A 16,201-nucleotide genomic window follows, 5' to 3' on the forward strand; every position below is an offset into this window, starting at 1 on the left:
AGCAATAGTAGCAACAGCAATGGAAATGCCACAATTTTGTATGCTTTCCTTTGGAATTACAATTCGCTGTTGTCTTGTGTTTTGCAATTGAGCTGATCCTTCTCCAAATCTATTGTGCTGCATCTGAACATAAATATCTACAGGTAGTCCTTGACTTAGAACCACAATTGAGCCCAACATTTCTGTTGCTAAGTGAGACATTTGTTAAGTGAGTTTTATCCCATTTTGTGACCTGTGTTGCTACACTTGTCACTGCAGTTGTCAAGTTAGTAACACGGTTGTTAAGTGAATCTGGCTTCCCCATTGATTTTGCATGTCAGAAGTTTACAAAAGGTGATCCCATGACCCTGGGACATGGCAACTATCATAAATATGAGTGAGTTGCCAAGTACCTGAACTGATCATGGGGGTGCTGCAACAGGTGTAAATGTGAAAAACGGCCATAAGTCACTTTTTCAGGGCCATTGTATCTTTGAATGGTTACTAAATGAATTGTTGTAACCTATCTGTACAGCAAGAACATGATTGTGTCAAAATGATAACCTAAGCAGTGACCCCCAAATCCAAATTCTTTCCTTAAGTATTTGCATCCCAATATCTAATACAAGCATGCAAGTCACAAGTTCTGCTTCATAATGTTGTGATACACATTTTGCCACTAACTATATCCAATATGGAAAACAGACATTCTCATATTCTTTAGAGTATAAATATTTTTTTCACTGACTTCTGAACTCAAGCCGCCTTGTCTCTTCTGACCGGGTGGGGTGGGATCTTTACCTACGACTGAGAGAAATTGCTGTGATGGCTATGCATCCCCTTCTCTGTGGCAACATTCAGATTTTTTGTTTTGAACTCACTAGGATAACGAACATAACTGGAACTGAAAACTAAAAATAAAAAATAAAATAGAAAGGGAATGTGGGGCATTGTTTGACTGCTTTCTTTGTGAAGTATTGATCAGCTGGAAGAAGTGATACTGATTGAGTCTAGATTTGAAGGCCACTGCTGTTCTGCATTAAACTGTTTTTGAGGGTTTGGGAGGTGGAAGTGGTAGCAGTAGCACTTTCTGACCTACAAAAACTAATTTGATGCATACAGAAAGCTCAAGTACTGTATATAGTAGTTTTTTTTTTAATGGCTGGCATTTCTTTTCAAGATTCTGACCCAGAAAAGAAGGTTGGAGACTAATTCTCACTTCATATTCTATTGGAACTGGGCTAGAAAAATAAACATTCAAATTTGTAGGTGATCAGGCTGAGCCCGGGGTGGTGGTTGTGTCAAATGCATCACTGGTTTAGAGTAATTGTGTTTCCACATGAGACCTACATCCAGACCCACATGAATTCTGTTGACTCTTATCTAATGCCAGTTTGCCTTGATCATTAATCAACCAGATTCTTGGGTATGGACTAAACTCACCGTACTTTTGAATTGTATCCTGGCTCCTGTTTTTGGTGCCTGAGAAATTTTAGTTACTCCAAATTTCAATGTCTGCTATTACTTTACTATCGTTGCTGGGACTACTGTATACATAATCTTAAACTGTAAAGGAATAAAAAGATAAAAGATTATGCAACTTTGATTTGTTTATCTTTTGCTTTAAATGTTGGATTTTGTTCTGAGCTGCAAATGATTTTCAATACATTATTATATAATTGAAGCATGGTAACTATACCATATTTGCCTAACTCCCGAAAACTCTGCACATTACTGGTAATTGGGCATTTGCCAGATGTTGTTGAAAACACACACACACACACACACACACAATTCCAAGGGGAATGTAGGCACTATTATTAGATTTGGGAAGTTCTACACGTTTACTGTGTCATTGTATAATTTAGCACTTTTATAAGGCAATATGAACTTATATAAGCAATTTTAATGTTTCCAATAGAAGAGAGTATCTGCAGCTCAGGGTTGAACCATGGAGAGTCCTTGGTGTTATTTGAGCTTGGTTGTTTGCTTGTAGACGTCTCATTACCCAGGTTGATGATGATGATACCTGTTTGGGTAATGAGACGTCTGCAGGCAAACCACCAAGCTCAGAGAGCAACTAGGACTTTACAATTGTAATGTTTTCTTCTAATTCTCTTAAAAGAGTAGCACCTAGCAACCTTGCCTCTTTTTAATGTAGGCTTGACTAGACTGTTTACCAAAAAAAAGGTGTTTGCAACTTCGATAGAGAAGCATTACAGCTTATTATCCGTCTCTCTCTCTCTCCCCGACACCCATTTCATGGGAAACTTTGAATCTCTTAGCCAGACGTTAAAAAAAACCACAAAAACAAATCATGGATTGCTGCTGGTTAGTTGCCCTCTAGCGGCGAAAGGAAACAGCGCTTTCGAAACCACCCCCTCCTGAGAAAAAGAGGGGAATTTGGGGTTCGGCGTCCTTTTTGTTCCCAAAACAACCAAGAGAGGAAATGCCTGCTTAGCCAGTAAATCGAGGGCGCTTCAGGAATGAGCAGCCTGAGGGCAGAGAGGCCCTTCTGAGAAAAGCTTGCTCTCTCCAAGTCTCTGCCTCACAAAGTCTCCCCTTTTAAGGTACCGAGGGCAGCGGAAGGGGGGGGGGGGCGCACAGCTTCCCGCCCTGCGCGCTGGCGGAGGGAGGGCTGGTCACGTGCCCGACGTCTGGAATCAATGAGCGCCGCATTCCCCGCTGGAAAAGCGAACCGTGGCTGGTGCTTTTTCTTCCTCAAGTAGTTTTCCAGGCGTTTTAGTGCGTCTGCAAAATGGTTCCAGGCAGAGGATTCACTCAGAACTGCTCATCTCTCTCCCTCATCCACCCCCAACTTAAAACTGTCTGCCTTTCCCTCAAACTCCTTCGGTTTGTAAAAGACAGCCTGTCCTTCAAGGATGGACAGATAGGAAAGTAGCCGGATTCTATTTTTTTTTCCATAGGAGCACTTCTGCACTTCCTCCAGGCAGAAGAACATCATGGCTTCAAAACCTAAGGGACTGGTTTGGATAAAACTCAGCAGCACTTTTTCATGCAGCCGTTGACAGAAATAGGATTGCCAACATGATCGCCAACGTCTGATGACGGATATGGCACAAGGAGAAGAATAGGAACACTTTTAAGTCAAAGAAGATGGACAGAGTATCTGTGAATATAGAGCACACATCTATCCTTGGTCTTCACTTTTCATGCTGTGGACATCTACCCCCCAAATATTTCGATTCTCACATTATGCTATTCTTGATTTGCTAAGTCAGTGGTTCTTAAAACTATTTGACTCAACTAACCTTTTCCTGGGTTAGTTGAATATCATGGGCTTTGATACTTCCACACAAAAAAAGGAAGGAAGATAGGAAGGAAGGAAAAGGAAAAAGAAAAAAAGAACCTGGACTCTTCTTTTACACCAGTGTCTGGGCAGTGGCAGCCTCAAATTGGATTCTTGATTCACAAACAAGGCAATTTCAAATTGCTCCAGGCTATGCCCAGTTTACCTTCTTGAGAGAAATTACCGGTTTGAGACTCATTGCGCTAAGTCATAATATAGTGATTGCTGTTGACTTCTTCTATGTATCGTATGTATACTTCTTGTAATGTATGTATTGTCAATTACGGTATTGTAGAAGTAGGCAAAAACAAGCCACAGTGACGCAGTGGTAGAATGCAGTATTGCAGGCCAACTCTGCCCACCAATAGTTTAATCCTGATGGGGCTTCAAGGTTGACTTATCCTTCCAAGGTAAAATGAGGACTCAGATTGTTGGGGGTAATATTCTGATTCTGTTAAAACCTCTTAGAGAGGGCTATAAAGCACTATAAGTCTTAAGTGATAGTGCTATCCTACCGCATACATCCCTGCGACCAATTCGCTCTCACAGGGAGGGACTCCTCCGGGTGCCGTCGACCAAGCAATGCCAACGGGCGGCGCCTAGGAGTAGAGCCTTCTCTGTGATGGGCCCAACCCTCTGGAATGACCTCCCCCCCCGATATCAGAACTACTACCGACCTCCGCTCCTTCCGACAAAAACTTAAGACTCACCTGTTCCAATTAGCTGGCCTGGCCCATTTATAGTCCCATTTATACCTCCTGGCAAATATTTTACCGTGGGATAGTTTTTAGGGGTGTTTTTAATGTATTTTAAATTTTTAAAATTTTAAATCTAACTTTAACTATTGTACAGTAAACTATTGCTACCTCCTCCAGCCACATCTATATTTATTTTATATTTATATTATGTATATTTACTGTTTTTAATATGACTGTACACCGCCCCGAGTCCCTTCTGGGAGAGGGGCGGTCTAGAAATTAAATAAAAGTTAAAGTTAAAGTTAAGCTATCCACTGTAGAATACATGAACTATATTCATACTTAGGAGGACAGTGGATGTGCTCCCATAATACGTTAATAGTACCTTGATTCAGATGCAATCAAATTAAGAAGGTATCCTAGTCATGGTAAGGCTCCAACACTACAAAAATGTTGCAATTCTGCTATTGATTGAAAGATTTGAAAACAGATGGACAAAATCTGAGTCACTTCTTGGCGTTCTATGAATCAAACACTAAACCTCTACAGGTGGAAGACCCCCCCCAATTCCCAATTGGAGAAGTCTGTACTAGGGATGCACATATCCCTACAACAGAGAGCAGGATATAAATAATACATAAAATAAATATCAGAATGTGGGTGGAAGGAGCCCAAGAGAAACAGCAGTAGGGTATAGTTAATTAGTACGCTTAAGACAAACTATAAAAAGGCCACAATCAGCTGAAAAATTATGTCTTATCCCACACTGAGATGTGGCAACATTCCTTTGTTGTAACCCTGTAACACCTTTGTAAACAACTTTATCATTGTTTTGTTTTGGTCTATCACAGATGCTTAAAGCCATTTTTATTTATTTATAAAACCGCCCATCTTACCACAGGGTAACTGGGTGGTTTACCGTAATAAAAAAATGTATCTATACATGTACATTAAAATATGCATTAAAATCATCTCCCCTCCCCCATTTTTGGTACATTCATCTCCATTTCCAGATTTGCCAAACTGGCTTGTAACAGTGGCGGCTCCTATGCTTGACACCCACTTTGGGAAAGGAGCTGGATATGAATATTTAAACAAGAGTCCCCGATAAATTAAGTAGATCTAAGGGCCAATCTGTCCAGGAATTGAATAGCAGCTGTTCAGATGAAGTCAGAGAACAAAAGATAAGTCAGGAACACACGAATATCATGAGGTAAATTAATACAGAATACAGAGACCAAAAAGATGGGGGGATGGAGACTCCCCCTTTATACTTACAGCAACCAATCATAGTGTAGATTGCATCATGCACGAGTCAGCACTTTCCAACTAATCAACTACAATTGTATGTACTGGCCTATTGTACTTTACTGTTCCAGCTGCTAAATTCAATATCCTAACACAAATTCATACCCTCTTCTCCCCTGCTAACAAAATAGAGATGTCCCAGCATCTCCAATCAGCAACGCCATTTTTAAGGAATCCACCAATAGTAGCTACGGTGTCGCAAATCAGTGCATCAAGGGTGTATTTTACACTGCTCTAGCCAGACAACATGGTTTTACAGTTCTGTCCAAACTGCCAATTTCACCAGGATGCTCTCCCTGCTCGCATGGAGACCCTTGCAGGAACGTTTAGCCTGCCATATCCTCATCAGGAAGCAGAGTTAAGAAAGGGGGCATTTATTGTTAAACACTATTACAAGCAAAGATGGTTCTTAGCCTTTGATAGGAGTGGACTATAAAACATCCCTAACTCCTAAATTTCTTTCTACCCATATTATCCTTCACCTATCTACAGAGGAAACCCTTTTGTCCTTTGTGCAAGCTTGGCATTTCCTTTCCAACGCATGGCTCAGGGAAACTAATTGGAAAATATGCTAGAGCATGCATTTGGAGCAGATGGTCATGGTACTTTGCAGTCTGCCAGATTTCTGCCCTGGCTTGCTGCCCAGGGGGACCAAGTTATGCCCACCATCATGTGCCCCATAATCGTTGTGCAAAAGCAGCCAGCTCAAGTTTAGAAAGAACCAAACTATTCTGCTTCGGAGAAGAATTGAAAATGAGGAGTGTGATTGCAGCAATCCAGCAAGAATAGAAGAGTTCTTTTATATTTGGCCAACATATTAAAATTAAGACAGAAAACCATATTCCTATTCTGGCAAAGAAGAGAGACTTCTTTTAGAATCCACAGAAACAATATTTTTACTGTGAATAATTCATCATCAGATACATTGGTCAGGAAAAGAGGGGAACGTGGCTCTTCTCAGAACTGAAAATATCTACAGGGAGGAGACAAACAAGCAATGTCACAGCCACCATGTCATCATCACAAATTTTATAAATTTGCACCAATCACATCAGGATGCAAATACATAATGAATCATTTACATCTTTTGGATGATCTTTTGGATGGCATTTGCTATTTTGGTGTAGCTTCTACTTGGTACCTGTAATTTTGTCAGTAATGTTTATTTACAGGTAGTCCTTGACTTATAATCACAAGTGAGCCCAACATTTCTGTTGCTAAACTGGAGAGGTGTTAAGTGAGCTTTGCCCCATTTTACAACCTTTCTTGCCAGTTAAGTGAATCACTGCAGTTAAGTTAGTAATATGATTAAGTGAATCTGGCTTCCCCAATGACTTTGCTTGTCAGAAGGTTGCAAAAGGGGATCCCATGACCCCGGGACACTGCAACCATCATGAGTCAGTTGCCAAGCATTTGAATTTTGATCATGTGACCATGTGAGAAATGGTCATAATTGACTTTTTTCCATGCCATTGTAACTTTGAATGGTCATTAAATGAACTGAACTGTTATAAGTCAAAGACAACCTGCATTTGCTGTATATCCCATCTTTATTATTTTTATACATAACTCAAGGCAGTGAATATATAACACACCTTCCTCCTCCTATATTCCCAACAATAACCCTGTGAGGTACTTAACTACTAGACTCGACTAGCTCCAATGTTTGGTGCTGGGGTAGGAACTGGCATAGAATAGCATTCAATTGCAAGAAGCTCTTTCAAAATTGTTGGGGAAAAGCAAGCAAACGTTTTAAATATGGTGTACTTATTCAGGAGTCGGAAAGGAGGGATGAAGGAAAAAACTTTCTGGATGTTTTGGGGGCAAACTGCTGTATTTTGGTTTTGATTTTTCTGGAAGATAGTGAGCTTTGAACATTGTCTTTCGTTTTCAGAGGAAAATATTTTGATAGGTTATGTAAATATTATTGTCAGTAAAGCATATTCAAATAATGTGCAATATGTTGTAACTTTGTATATGTTATAAAGATCACCTAAGAGCTGAATCGATACTAGTTTTTTTTTAAAGCATGAAAAAGTCTGGTTTTGTTTTGATGTTTTTTATTCAAAAGTTTTCAAAAGAAATAAAACAGAAAAAAGCTAACAATCTAATCAAATTTACAGTTCAAAAATGTCTTTTGGCATTTAACAACAAGTCCTAGGAAACAAAATGACAGAGTTATCTTGAACCGGACAAATAAGTTACCACTGGCAAGTTTGTGGCACTAGTAAAACAAAAATAAAAAATTAACTCTCTTGATCATATAGATATCTCTATGAAAATCTTTTTTTTCAATCTGTACAAAAGGTCTTTCTTCATAAATTATTTTTTTATAATTTAATGGCTGTCTACTATGTGATGTTTAAGTAATCGATTTTTTTTTTTTTATGTACAGAGGATACATTTTGCAAATCTTACGCAGATAATGAGTATGGCACTTCGTTCAGATTTTCCAACAGCATCTATATTCCTCCCAGTGTTTCTCAAACCTTGGAAATTTAAGATGTGTGGATTTTAACTCCCAGAATCCCACATCCAGTTATGGCTGGGGAATTCTGACAATTGAAGTCCACGCATTTTAAAGTTGCCAAGTTTTAACTCAAAGTTTAGCTAATGGAAAGAGAAGATCAAGTAGTAAATAACTCCTCTTCTTTTTTGGAAACATGCCACCTCCAAGGAACAAGATGCAAGGAATCTGAACTCTGACAAAGCAGTCAATTCAAGGGAGCATAGAACCAATAATACCACAACTTTTTTTCTTTAAAAAAATAAAAAAATAGAAAACAAAAACAAAACGTATTTCTTATGTCTATGTAATTTATTAGAATCTACACTTCTCAGAGCAGCATTGACTTTTGAAACTATGAAATGTCACTGACATCTGTACTTGAATACTCACATAAAATTTAAAAACTAAGAAGGAAAACAAAAAGTGAAAAGAAGAATTGCTTAGGCCTAGCTCCTGAGCTAGGGTGATTTGGTCTGTGGTAACAGGGAGGGCCAGCAACCTGTCCCATTAGAAAAAAGAAATAAGCCTTGAGGTAGATAACTGATCATACACAGTTGACCAGACAAGTACACAGTTTTGGAAGACAACTTAATTTACACATGCGATCATAATAAAAACGAGCTTTTAAGAGCAGTGAGTTTTTATCTAATACATTAAAAAGTACAAATAACAGTGTATTTGTGAAATCAGGAATTTCATAGTTTCAAAATTATTTTCTTCTTCTTTTCTTTACACTGAACACTTGTAGTGATGATGTAAAGCGTGGCACTGCTTGGATCCAAGTCTTCCTTCATGCTTTTTGTTTGTTTGTTTGTGTCCATACATCAATTAAAAATTATAAAACCTAAATGCAAATGTACAAAAAAAGGCACATTCTTCTAACCGCAAACTGGTCCGGCAAAAAGAAAAAAAATAATAAAAAATAAAAGAGTACAGAAGACATAAACTGCTGAGACAATTCAGAATTATTGGTTACTGGCTCTTTTGTTCTTTGGTAAAGTTACCTTTAAAAAGTGCCAAGTCTTTATTTACCTAATATAGAGAGCGAGTACCCAATCTCATTCGTTTTCTACTTAAATCTCAGCTTATATTTTGAAAAAAGTCTTTTAGCTTTTGCCTTTGCTGTAAAAGCAAATGCTTCTATTTGCTAGGTCTCAGTACAGCATTGTTCTTAAGCATTATCATTACTAGAAAGGACAGAAACATTCGGCAGATTCCCTCCCCCTCCCCCACCCAAACTCCCCCACCCTACAACTAAAAACATAATTAGCTTCTGGAAAAAAAAGGCAAAAAGTTTTTTTTTTTACATTGCATCATACAGCAGAGTTCCTAACTAGCAGAGGAAAACTAATTGGCATAAGGCCTTACAAACGATTTATTCTATTAAAATTTCCCCAGTCAGAAAAATGTGTTTCACACAAAACATTTCCCTATTCCCCAATCTTGCATTTCACAACCTTACATTATTATGTGAGGAAAAAAAATCATTAAAAACACTTACTACACATTTTTAAAAAGCCAGATTTTTCAGCAATTTTTATCGACTACCTCTTAAAAGCCCTATCCTGCTGTTTTACAAGGCATAATAGACCAGCTTTGGTCAAAAGCATTCTACACCATTAGTTTGGACTACGTACTGAAACAGCTACAGCATTAAAAGAGTTAAGGCAAATTGGAATTGATAGAAAAAAGATGAGACACTTCAGACTACTTTTAAAGAAAACAAAAACAAAAACTGAAAGCTATGAAAACAGACCCTACAATTGCAACACTGCACTAGAGCGAGACTCACACAGCAAGCACAGAACATCAGCATGGATGTTTTACTAATTTAAACTTCAAAAAAAATTATACATTTAAAAAAAAAGTTAACACAAAATAAAAATAAACCAAGAGACGGATTCTGTCATGCACATGGATGTGTCTCCATTTTGAGATGTGCGTGACCGGAATTATTTTTAAGGATTTTTTTTTCCTTTTTTTCCTTTTTTCTGTTTTTTTTGCGTCATAACACTTGATAAAAAATTTCTTACTAAAATAAACCTGTTCAAGGGGGGAGGGGAAAGGGAACAGCTACTAGGATGAATTTTAAGATCTTTTTTTTTCTTTTTCTTTATGCACCTTATAGAACTTATAGCAAAAATAGTTTCAGTTGATTTCATTATAAATAACGTTTTCAAGAACCTGTGCAAAACTGTCAATAATTTCTAAAGCACAATTGATCAGTAAAATCCATGATTGTTCCAGCCTTTGCATCCTTCTCTCGGCAAGGTCACCACCAACATACCTGGAAAAAAGAAAGAGTAAAAATACATTTCATTCTCAAATACCTCATTCCTAAAAACTAGCCTGCTGTAGGAATTTACTGAGGTTATAAACTTAAAGGGATAAAATCTTCTATGTGGAGCTTAGTTGAGACCTTGCCCAAAGGCATGTATGAATGAAGGGCAATGAATACGCTATTGTTTATTTGAAGGAAGTATATCAGTTTAAACAAGGGCTTATTACTGTGACATGATATGCCAAAAAAGGATGTGGTAGTTTTCCTGGCTTATTTTCCAATTCTCTTTTCACCATTTCCAGGCCTTCATAACACATTTCACATAGACAAGAATGACTAAAAAAGAATTCCAAATTGGTGAAACAAGCCATGGTTTTGTTTATGTATGTAATCTACATTTGATGTTAACATTTCTAAATAAATATATCTGATAACAATATCTCATATTATGTGGACAAAATAGAAGCATTGAGCATCTTTTTCCCAAATATGTAAAAAATCATTTATCCCAATTTCAGGTAGAGAACAAGACATGTTCCAAAATTAAAACATAATACTTAGGATAATTCTTAGATTTATTTTCCTAAAAAGTTAATTGGAAGTCAAGTGAAAAATCCAAGGAAATTCTCAAATTCAAATATCAAAATATGGTTTTATAAGAATGGGAATTTATAGATATTCCACAGGTTGGTATTCTAAGCAACCTAATAAAAATTTGCTACAAGAAATGTATTTTTCTATAATCAACAGATTATTTTATTCTAGGATCTGAGAAAACATTCAGGGTACCAAATTCAGCATTATTTCACACTGGCTTCATAAAAGTATTAGCATTAGTAGTCTTTTCTATTTTGGGATGAGAAAATATGTTTTACACTTTTGAAGAAATATAACAATTTTACCTCACAATTACTTGTTTTGCTGATAAGTATATGGAGAATGATCACTGGATGTTTCTACTGTAACTTGCTGTTGACCACTGGCCTCCTGTTAAAAAAAATCACCAGCTATAGTATGAAAGGTATTCTAATTATTTCTTCAAATTGGGTTATGGAGCATATTTTATAAGAAAACATATAAAGACAGTTTCTAAAATTTGTGACACCATGTACAGTTAGTCCTTGACCTAGAACAGTTTGTGAAGTTCCCAAGAGATGACCTAATAATTTATGAGCCTCGAGACAAAGTTCAAACAAAAAACATTCATTTATTAGGATCAACATCTTGGCTTGATCTTCTATGGAGCCTAAACTTGCTTTCGCTTAATTGCATTTGAACTTTACTCCTCCAGCTCCTCCCTTCTGTCATACATCATATTCACGAACTAGAATATGATGTATGACAGAAGTAGAAATATGTAGAAATATGAGATCTAACTCTGGCCAAAGGTATGCATGGAATCCTCCCTCGAATGCCAACCTGATAATAGTCATGGCAATGCTTTAGAAGTTGACATCTGTCTCCCCTCACTTCCCGAAAGCGACCTGTGTGACACAAAGACAATTTGAGTACAGGTATATAATTTAGGGATGCGTTCCTCCCCCAGGCTTGCCTGGACTTTCTGCATGGAATTTTGCTATAAGGCGATCAGCCTGGATATTCCTACTTTTTATCCAAGATGTCTCTGATAAGGGGTAGCCCTTCCACTTGATTAAGTATTGGAGTTGTCTCCTGTGCCACCTCAAATCAAGGACTCGTTGAACTTCATAATGGGTTTGGCCCCCTATGACCATAAAGCCTGGGGGCTCCCCGGGTAGTGGTCGCAGAGTGGATCCGATCACAGGTTTTAAGAGACTACTATGAAACGCTGGGTGCATCTCCCCAGCAATCGAGGCAGTTTCAATTGCACTGTGACTGGGTTGATGATCTTTACTATGGGGAATGGTCCCATAAACTTTGGCCCCAGTTTCTTGCTAGGCAGTTTTAGTCTCAAATATTTTGTGGAGAGGTAAATCTTCTCTCCCATCCGGAATGGCCATTACGGAGCACGGTGTTTATCTGCTTGTTTCTTATAGGTTTGTGCCGCTTTAGCCAGTGCTTTTTTGACATTTTCCCAAGTTGCTTTCAGCATTGACATCCAATCAGTCAAGCTGACTGAGGAGGGGGGGTCCCGTGGATACTCAGGCATTGGGACAAAGTCCATGCCACTCACTACTTTGAACAGCGTGAGTCCTGTGCTACTGTGAAAAGCATTATTGTATGCGACCTCAGCAAAAGATAAAAGGTCTGCCCAATTGGACTGCTGATAGTTCACGTAGCACCTCAGGTACTGCTCTACCATGGCATTCAGTCTCTCTGCTGCCCCATTAGTGCTCCGATGAAAAGCTGAACTATGACCTTGAGATGACCCAATGGACCGCAGGAACTCCCCCCAGCACTTAGCTGTGAACTGGACCCCTCTGTCTGAGATAATTCTTCAAGGTACTCCAGGCAGTTGGTAGATATGCTTCAAGAACAGTTTAGCCAGCTTGTGAGCCGAGGATAGTCCGCTACAGGGTATGAAGTGTGCATGTTTGGAGAACAGATCTATTACAGTCCAAATCACCGTGTTCCCCCCACTTTTTGGCAACTCTACTATAAAGTCCATTGCGATCTCCTCCCACGGCCTCGTTGGGTCTGCTACTGTTTGCAGCAGTCCGGGGTGTGTGTGTTCCCCGTCGACTCTTCATTGTAGCACACATGGTGCAACTTTTCACGTAACTATCCACATCTTTCTTTATGCCAGGCCACCAGAAGTGTATCTTTAGGAACCCAAAGTGGCCTGCCGGTTTGGCGTCGTTATTCCTCTGGAGAAGTAGGGTATGTAGGGATTCTGGGACGTAGAGTTTCGTCCCCTTCCATGCTAGGTCATCTCTTTTTGTCAAGATGTGTTGGTTATTTTGGAACCAGGGGTCTGCTAGCAGTTCAGTTTTGAGTCTCGTGGTTAGGTCGCTTGCAGGTTGGTCTTGCTGGTCACGGCGTTGCCGCCTGGTGGTTACTTAGGCAGCTGTTTGAGTAGAGGGAATGATGGCATCCACTATGTGCTCCTGTTCACATTTGTATTGAGGCATGCAGGAGAGGGCGTCAGCTAGAAAGTTCCTCCCACCTGGAATGTGCTTTAAGACAAAATCAAAATGGTTGAAGTATTGAGCCCATTGGACTTGTTTAGATGATAGTTTCCGTGGGGTCCTAAGAGCCTCCAGATTTTTGTGGTCGGTCCAGACTTCGAACGGCTTCCAACAGGTGTCTCCAGGTTAGCAGTGCCCATCTCACTGCGAAATCCTCCTTTTCCCATGCGGCCCATCGTCTCTTTGTGTCTGTGAGCTTGCGGGAGGTGTAGGCGCAGGGTTGTAAGTTTCCTTGGTTGTTTCTTTGGAGTAGCACCGCTCCTACTGCCATGTCGCTGGCATCTGCCTGGATCACAAAGGGTTGTTTGGGGTCAGGATGCTTCAGCATCGGCTCCTTTGCAAACATTTCTTTTAGTGTTTCAAACGCCTCTTGGCAGGTGAGGTCCCACTGTAGGGGCTGTCCCCGATGAGGTTTCGTTCCTGGGCTCCCTGTCTTCAGGAGGTCAGTCAGGGGTTTGGCAATCTTTGCAAAGGAGGGGATGAATTGCCTATAGAAGTTTGAGAATCCTAGGAAGCTTTGTACCTGTCTGCGGGTGTGAGGGGGTTGCCAGCTTAGGACGGCTTGCACTTTGGCTGGGTCCATCTCTATTCCCTCATTTGACACTCAGTAACCCAGGTAATCTAACCGTGCATGGTAGAATTCTCATTTTGATACCTTGACTTACAGGTTGGCTGCCAGACGTTTTTCCAGTACTTGGCGGACCAGGGGTACGTGGTCATCAATGGTCTCAGTATAGATAAGGATGTCATCTAGGTAGATGAGGATTCCCTTGTAGAGGTAATCGTGCAGCACCTCGTTTATTAATTGCATGAATACTGCTGGGTCCCCCAGCAGTCCGAAAGGGATCACTTTGAATTGAAAGCTTCCTAGGGGGCAGTTGAATACTGTTTTCCACTCATCTCCCTCTCTAATACATACTCGGTAGTATGCTTCTCTGAGGTCTAGTTTGGTGAAGACCTTTCCCTTAGCCAGATGGGATAGCATGTCCTTCATGAGGGGGAGAAGGTATAGGTTGTGTATGCACACCCCATTTATCCCTTGAAAGTCCACACACAACCTCATAGTTCCATCTTTTTTTTCTTTGAAGAGGATTGGCGCAGCGACCCGTGGCTTGGCTGGCTCAATGAACCCCCTTGCTAGGTTTTTGTCTATGTACTTGTGCATCTCTTGCATTTCCCAGGGTGTCATGGCGTACAGTTTGGGCTTGGGTAGTTTTGCCCTGGGGATGATTTCAATGGCACAGTCTATCTCCCGGTGTGTATAGGAGTAAAGTTCAAACGCAATTAAGCGAAAGCCAGTTTAGGCTCTCTGTGAAGTTCCCAAGAGATGACCTAATTAATTTACGAGCCTCGAGACAAAGTTCAAATAAAAAGCATTCATTTATTAGGATCAACATATTGGCTTGATCTTCTGTGGAGCCTAAACTGGCTTTTGCTTAATTGCCTTTGAACTTTACTCCTCTATCTCCTCCCTTCGGTCATACGTCATACATCATATTCACGAACTAGGTTGTAGAAATATGAGATCCAACTCTGGCCGAAGGTTTGCATGGAATCTTCCCTCGAATGCCAACCTGATAATAGTCATGGCAATGCTTTAGAAGGTGACACAGTTATTTTAATGACCCTTCAAAGTCACAATGACACTGAAAAAAAGTGACTTATGACTGCTTTTCACACGACCATTGCAGCACCCAATGGTTATATCATCAAAATCCAGACAACTGACTCATATTTATAACAGTTGCAGTGTGCCAGGATCATGTGATCAACTTTTGCGACTTTCTGACAAGCAAAGTCAATGGAGAAGCCAGACTCAACAACTGTGTTACTAATTTGACAATTGCAGAGATTCACTTAACAACAGTAGCAAGAAGGGTTGTAAAATGGGACAAAGCTCACTAACAAATGTCTCGCTTAGCAACAGAAATTTTGAACTCAATTGTGGTTGTAAGTCAAGGACTACCTATAGTATTATGTATTACAATTGGGCATTTTTCTTAAGGTTCTGCATCATTGGTTCTCTACAAAGACTGCATGAAAGCACACCAACAAACACACACACATACACAACACACACACACACTCTTATACCATAGTTGTTTTTATCCCTCTCTATTAATCAAATTCTTAAGAAGGCATATGTACAATTTTCATTTTATTTGTTTGTCAAATTTAGGCACCACCCATCTCACTCACAGAGTAACTCAAGGCAATGTACAGTTAAAAACATAAAAGCCTAAATACCATTAAAAATATAATGCATCAATAAGAATAGCAAAAACAACAACCAAGAATTCATACCAATAATATAATAAAGATTTTCTCACCTCAACTGGAACAGCTGCAGTGGGGACATGTGTATACTGGGGAATATAAGCTCCTTGCATAGCTGTTGTGGCAGGCATGTACTACAAAAAAGGCAGATAATGCTGTATATTAAATTCAATGGCGCACAGACAAGCATGTTAGCATTTTACATGTATAAGCACATTCAAGCATGTTACCATCTGAGATATAAGGCCTAATAAATATTACGTGAACCATAACTTGCTTGTAAGAGTTCTCTTCTGTTTTTGCTTAGCCATGATTCATAATCATAGTTGAAATGGCAAACCATGATTAATGTAGGTGCAATAATTCCAAAAAAAACATAAGTGTATTTGAAAGTAGATACGGCTTTCATCCAAATGTGTGATGGAGGATGGAGTAATGTAGAAAACTTGTTATAACTTATTTATATAAACTATGATGAATTTAGCCAGTGAAGGTATTTATTTATTCATTAAGAAAATTTATATGGCCACCCAATTCATTCCTTTTGACTCTATAGGCAGCTTACAGAGCTGTGATAGTACAGATGTTAGAATGCAGGCTAATTCTGTTGACTGCCGACTACCAGCTGTTCGATTCTCACTGGCTCAAGGTTGACTCCGCTTTTCATCCTTCTAAGGCCGGTAAAATGAGAACCCAGATTGTTGAGGGCCATATGCTGACTCTGTAAACTGC

The 16,201-nt window shown here is 39.4% G+C and overlaps 1 protein-coding gene across 4 annotated transcripts in view; it reads right to left on the bottom strand.

The window, feature by feature from the left end:
- Positions 1 to 7,338: 7,338 nt before the first annotated feature.
- RBMS1 (RNA binding motif single stranded interacting protein 1) overlaps positions 7,339 to 16,201 on the bottom strand; it is a 157,293-nt gene continuing 148,430 nt past the window's right edge. For all 4 annotated transcript variants that reach the window (XM_081937044.1, XM_081937043.1, XM_081937046.1 and 1 more), the window contains exons 12-14: positions 15,523 to 15,603; positions 10,988 to 11,072; positions 7,339 to 10,091 (exon numbers count right to left, since the gene is read on the bottom strand). In XM_081937044.1, coding sequence (XP_081793170.1) covers positions 10,995 to 11,072; positions 15,523 to 15,603 — 159 coding nt within the window. In that variant the 3' untranslated portion in view covers positions 7,339 to 10,091; positions 10,988 to 10,994. The remainder of the gene's footprint in view (positions 10,092 to 10,987; positions 11,073 to 15,522; positions 15,604 to 16,201) is intronic.

The sequence above is a fragment of the Natrix helvetica genome, assembly GCF_964273705.1.
Source record: "Natrix helvetica genome assembly, chromosome: 1".
Taxonomy (NCBI): Eukaryota; Metazoa; Chordata; class Lepidosauria; order Squamata; family Natricidae; genus Natrix; species Natrix helvetica.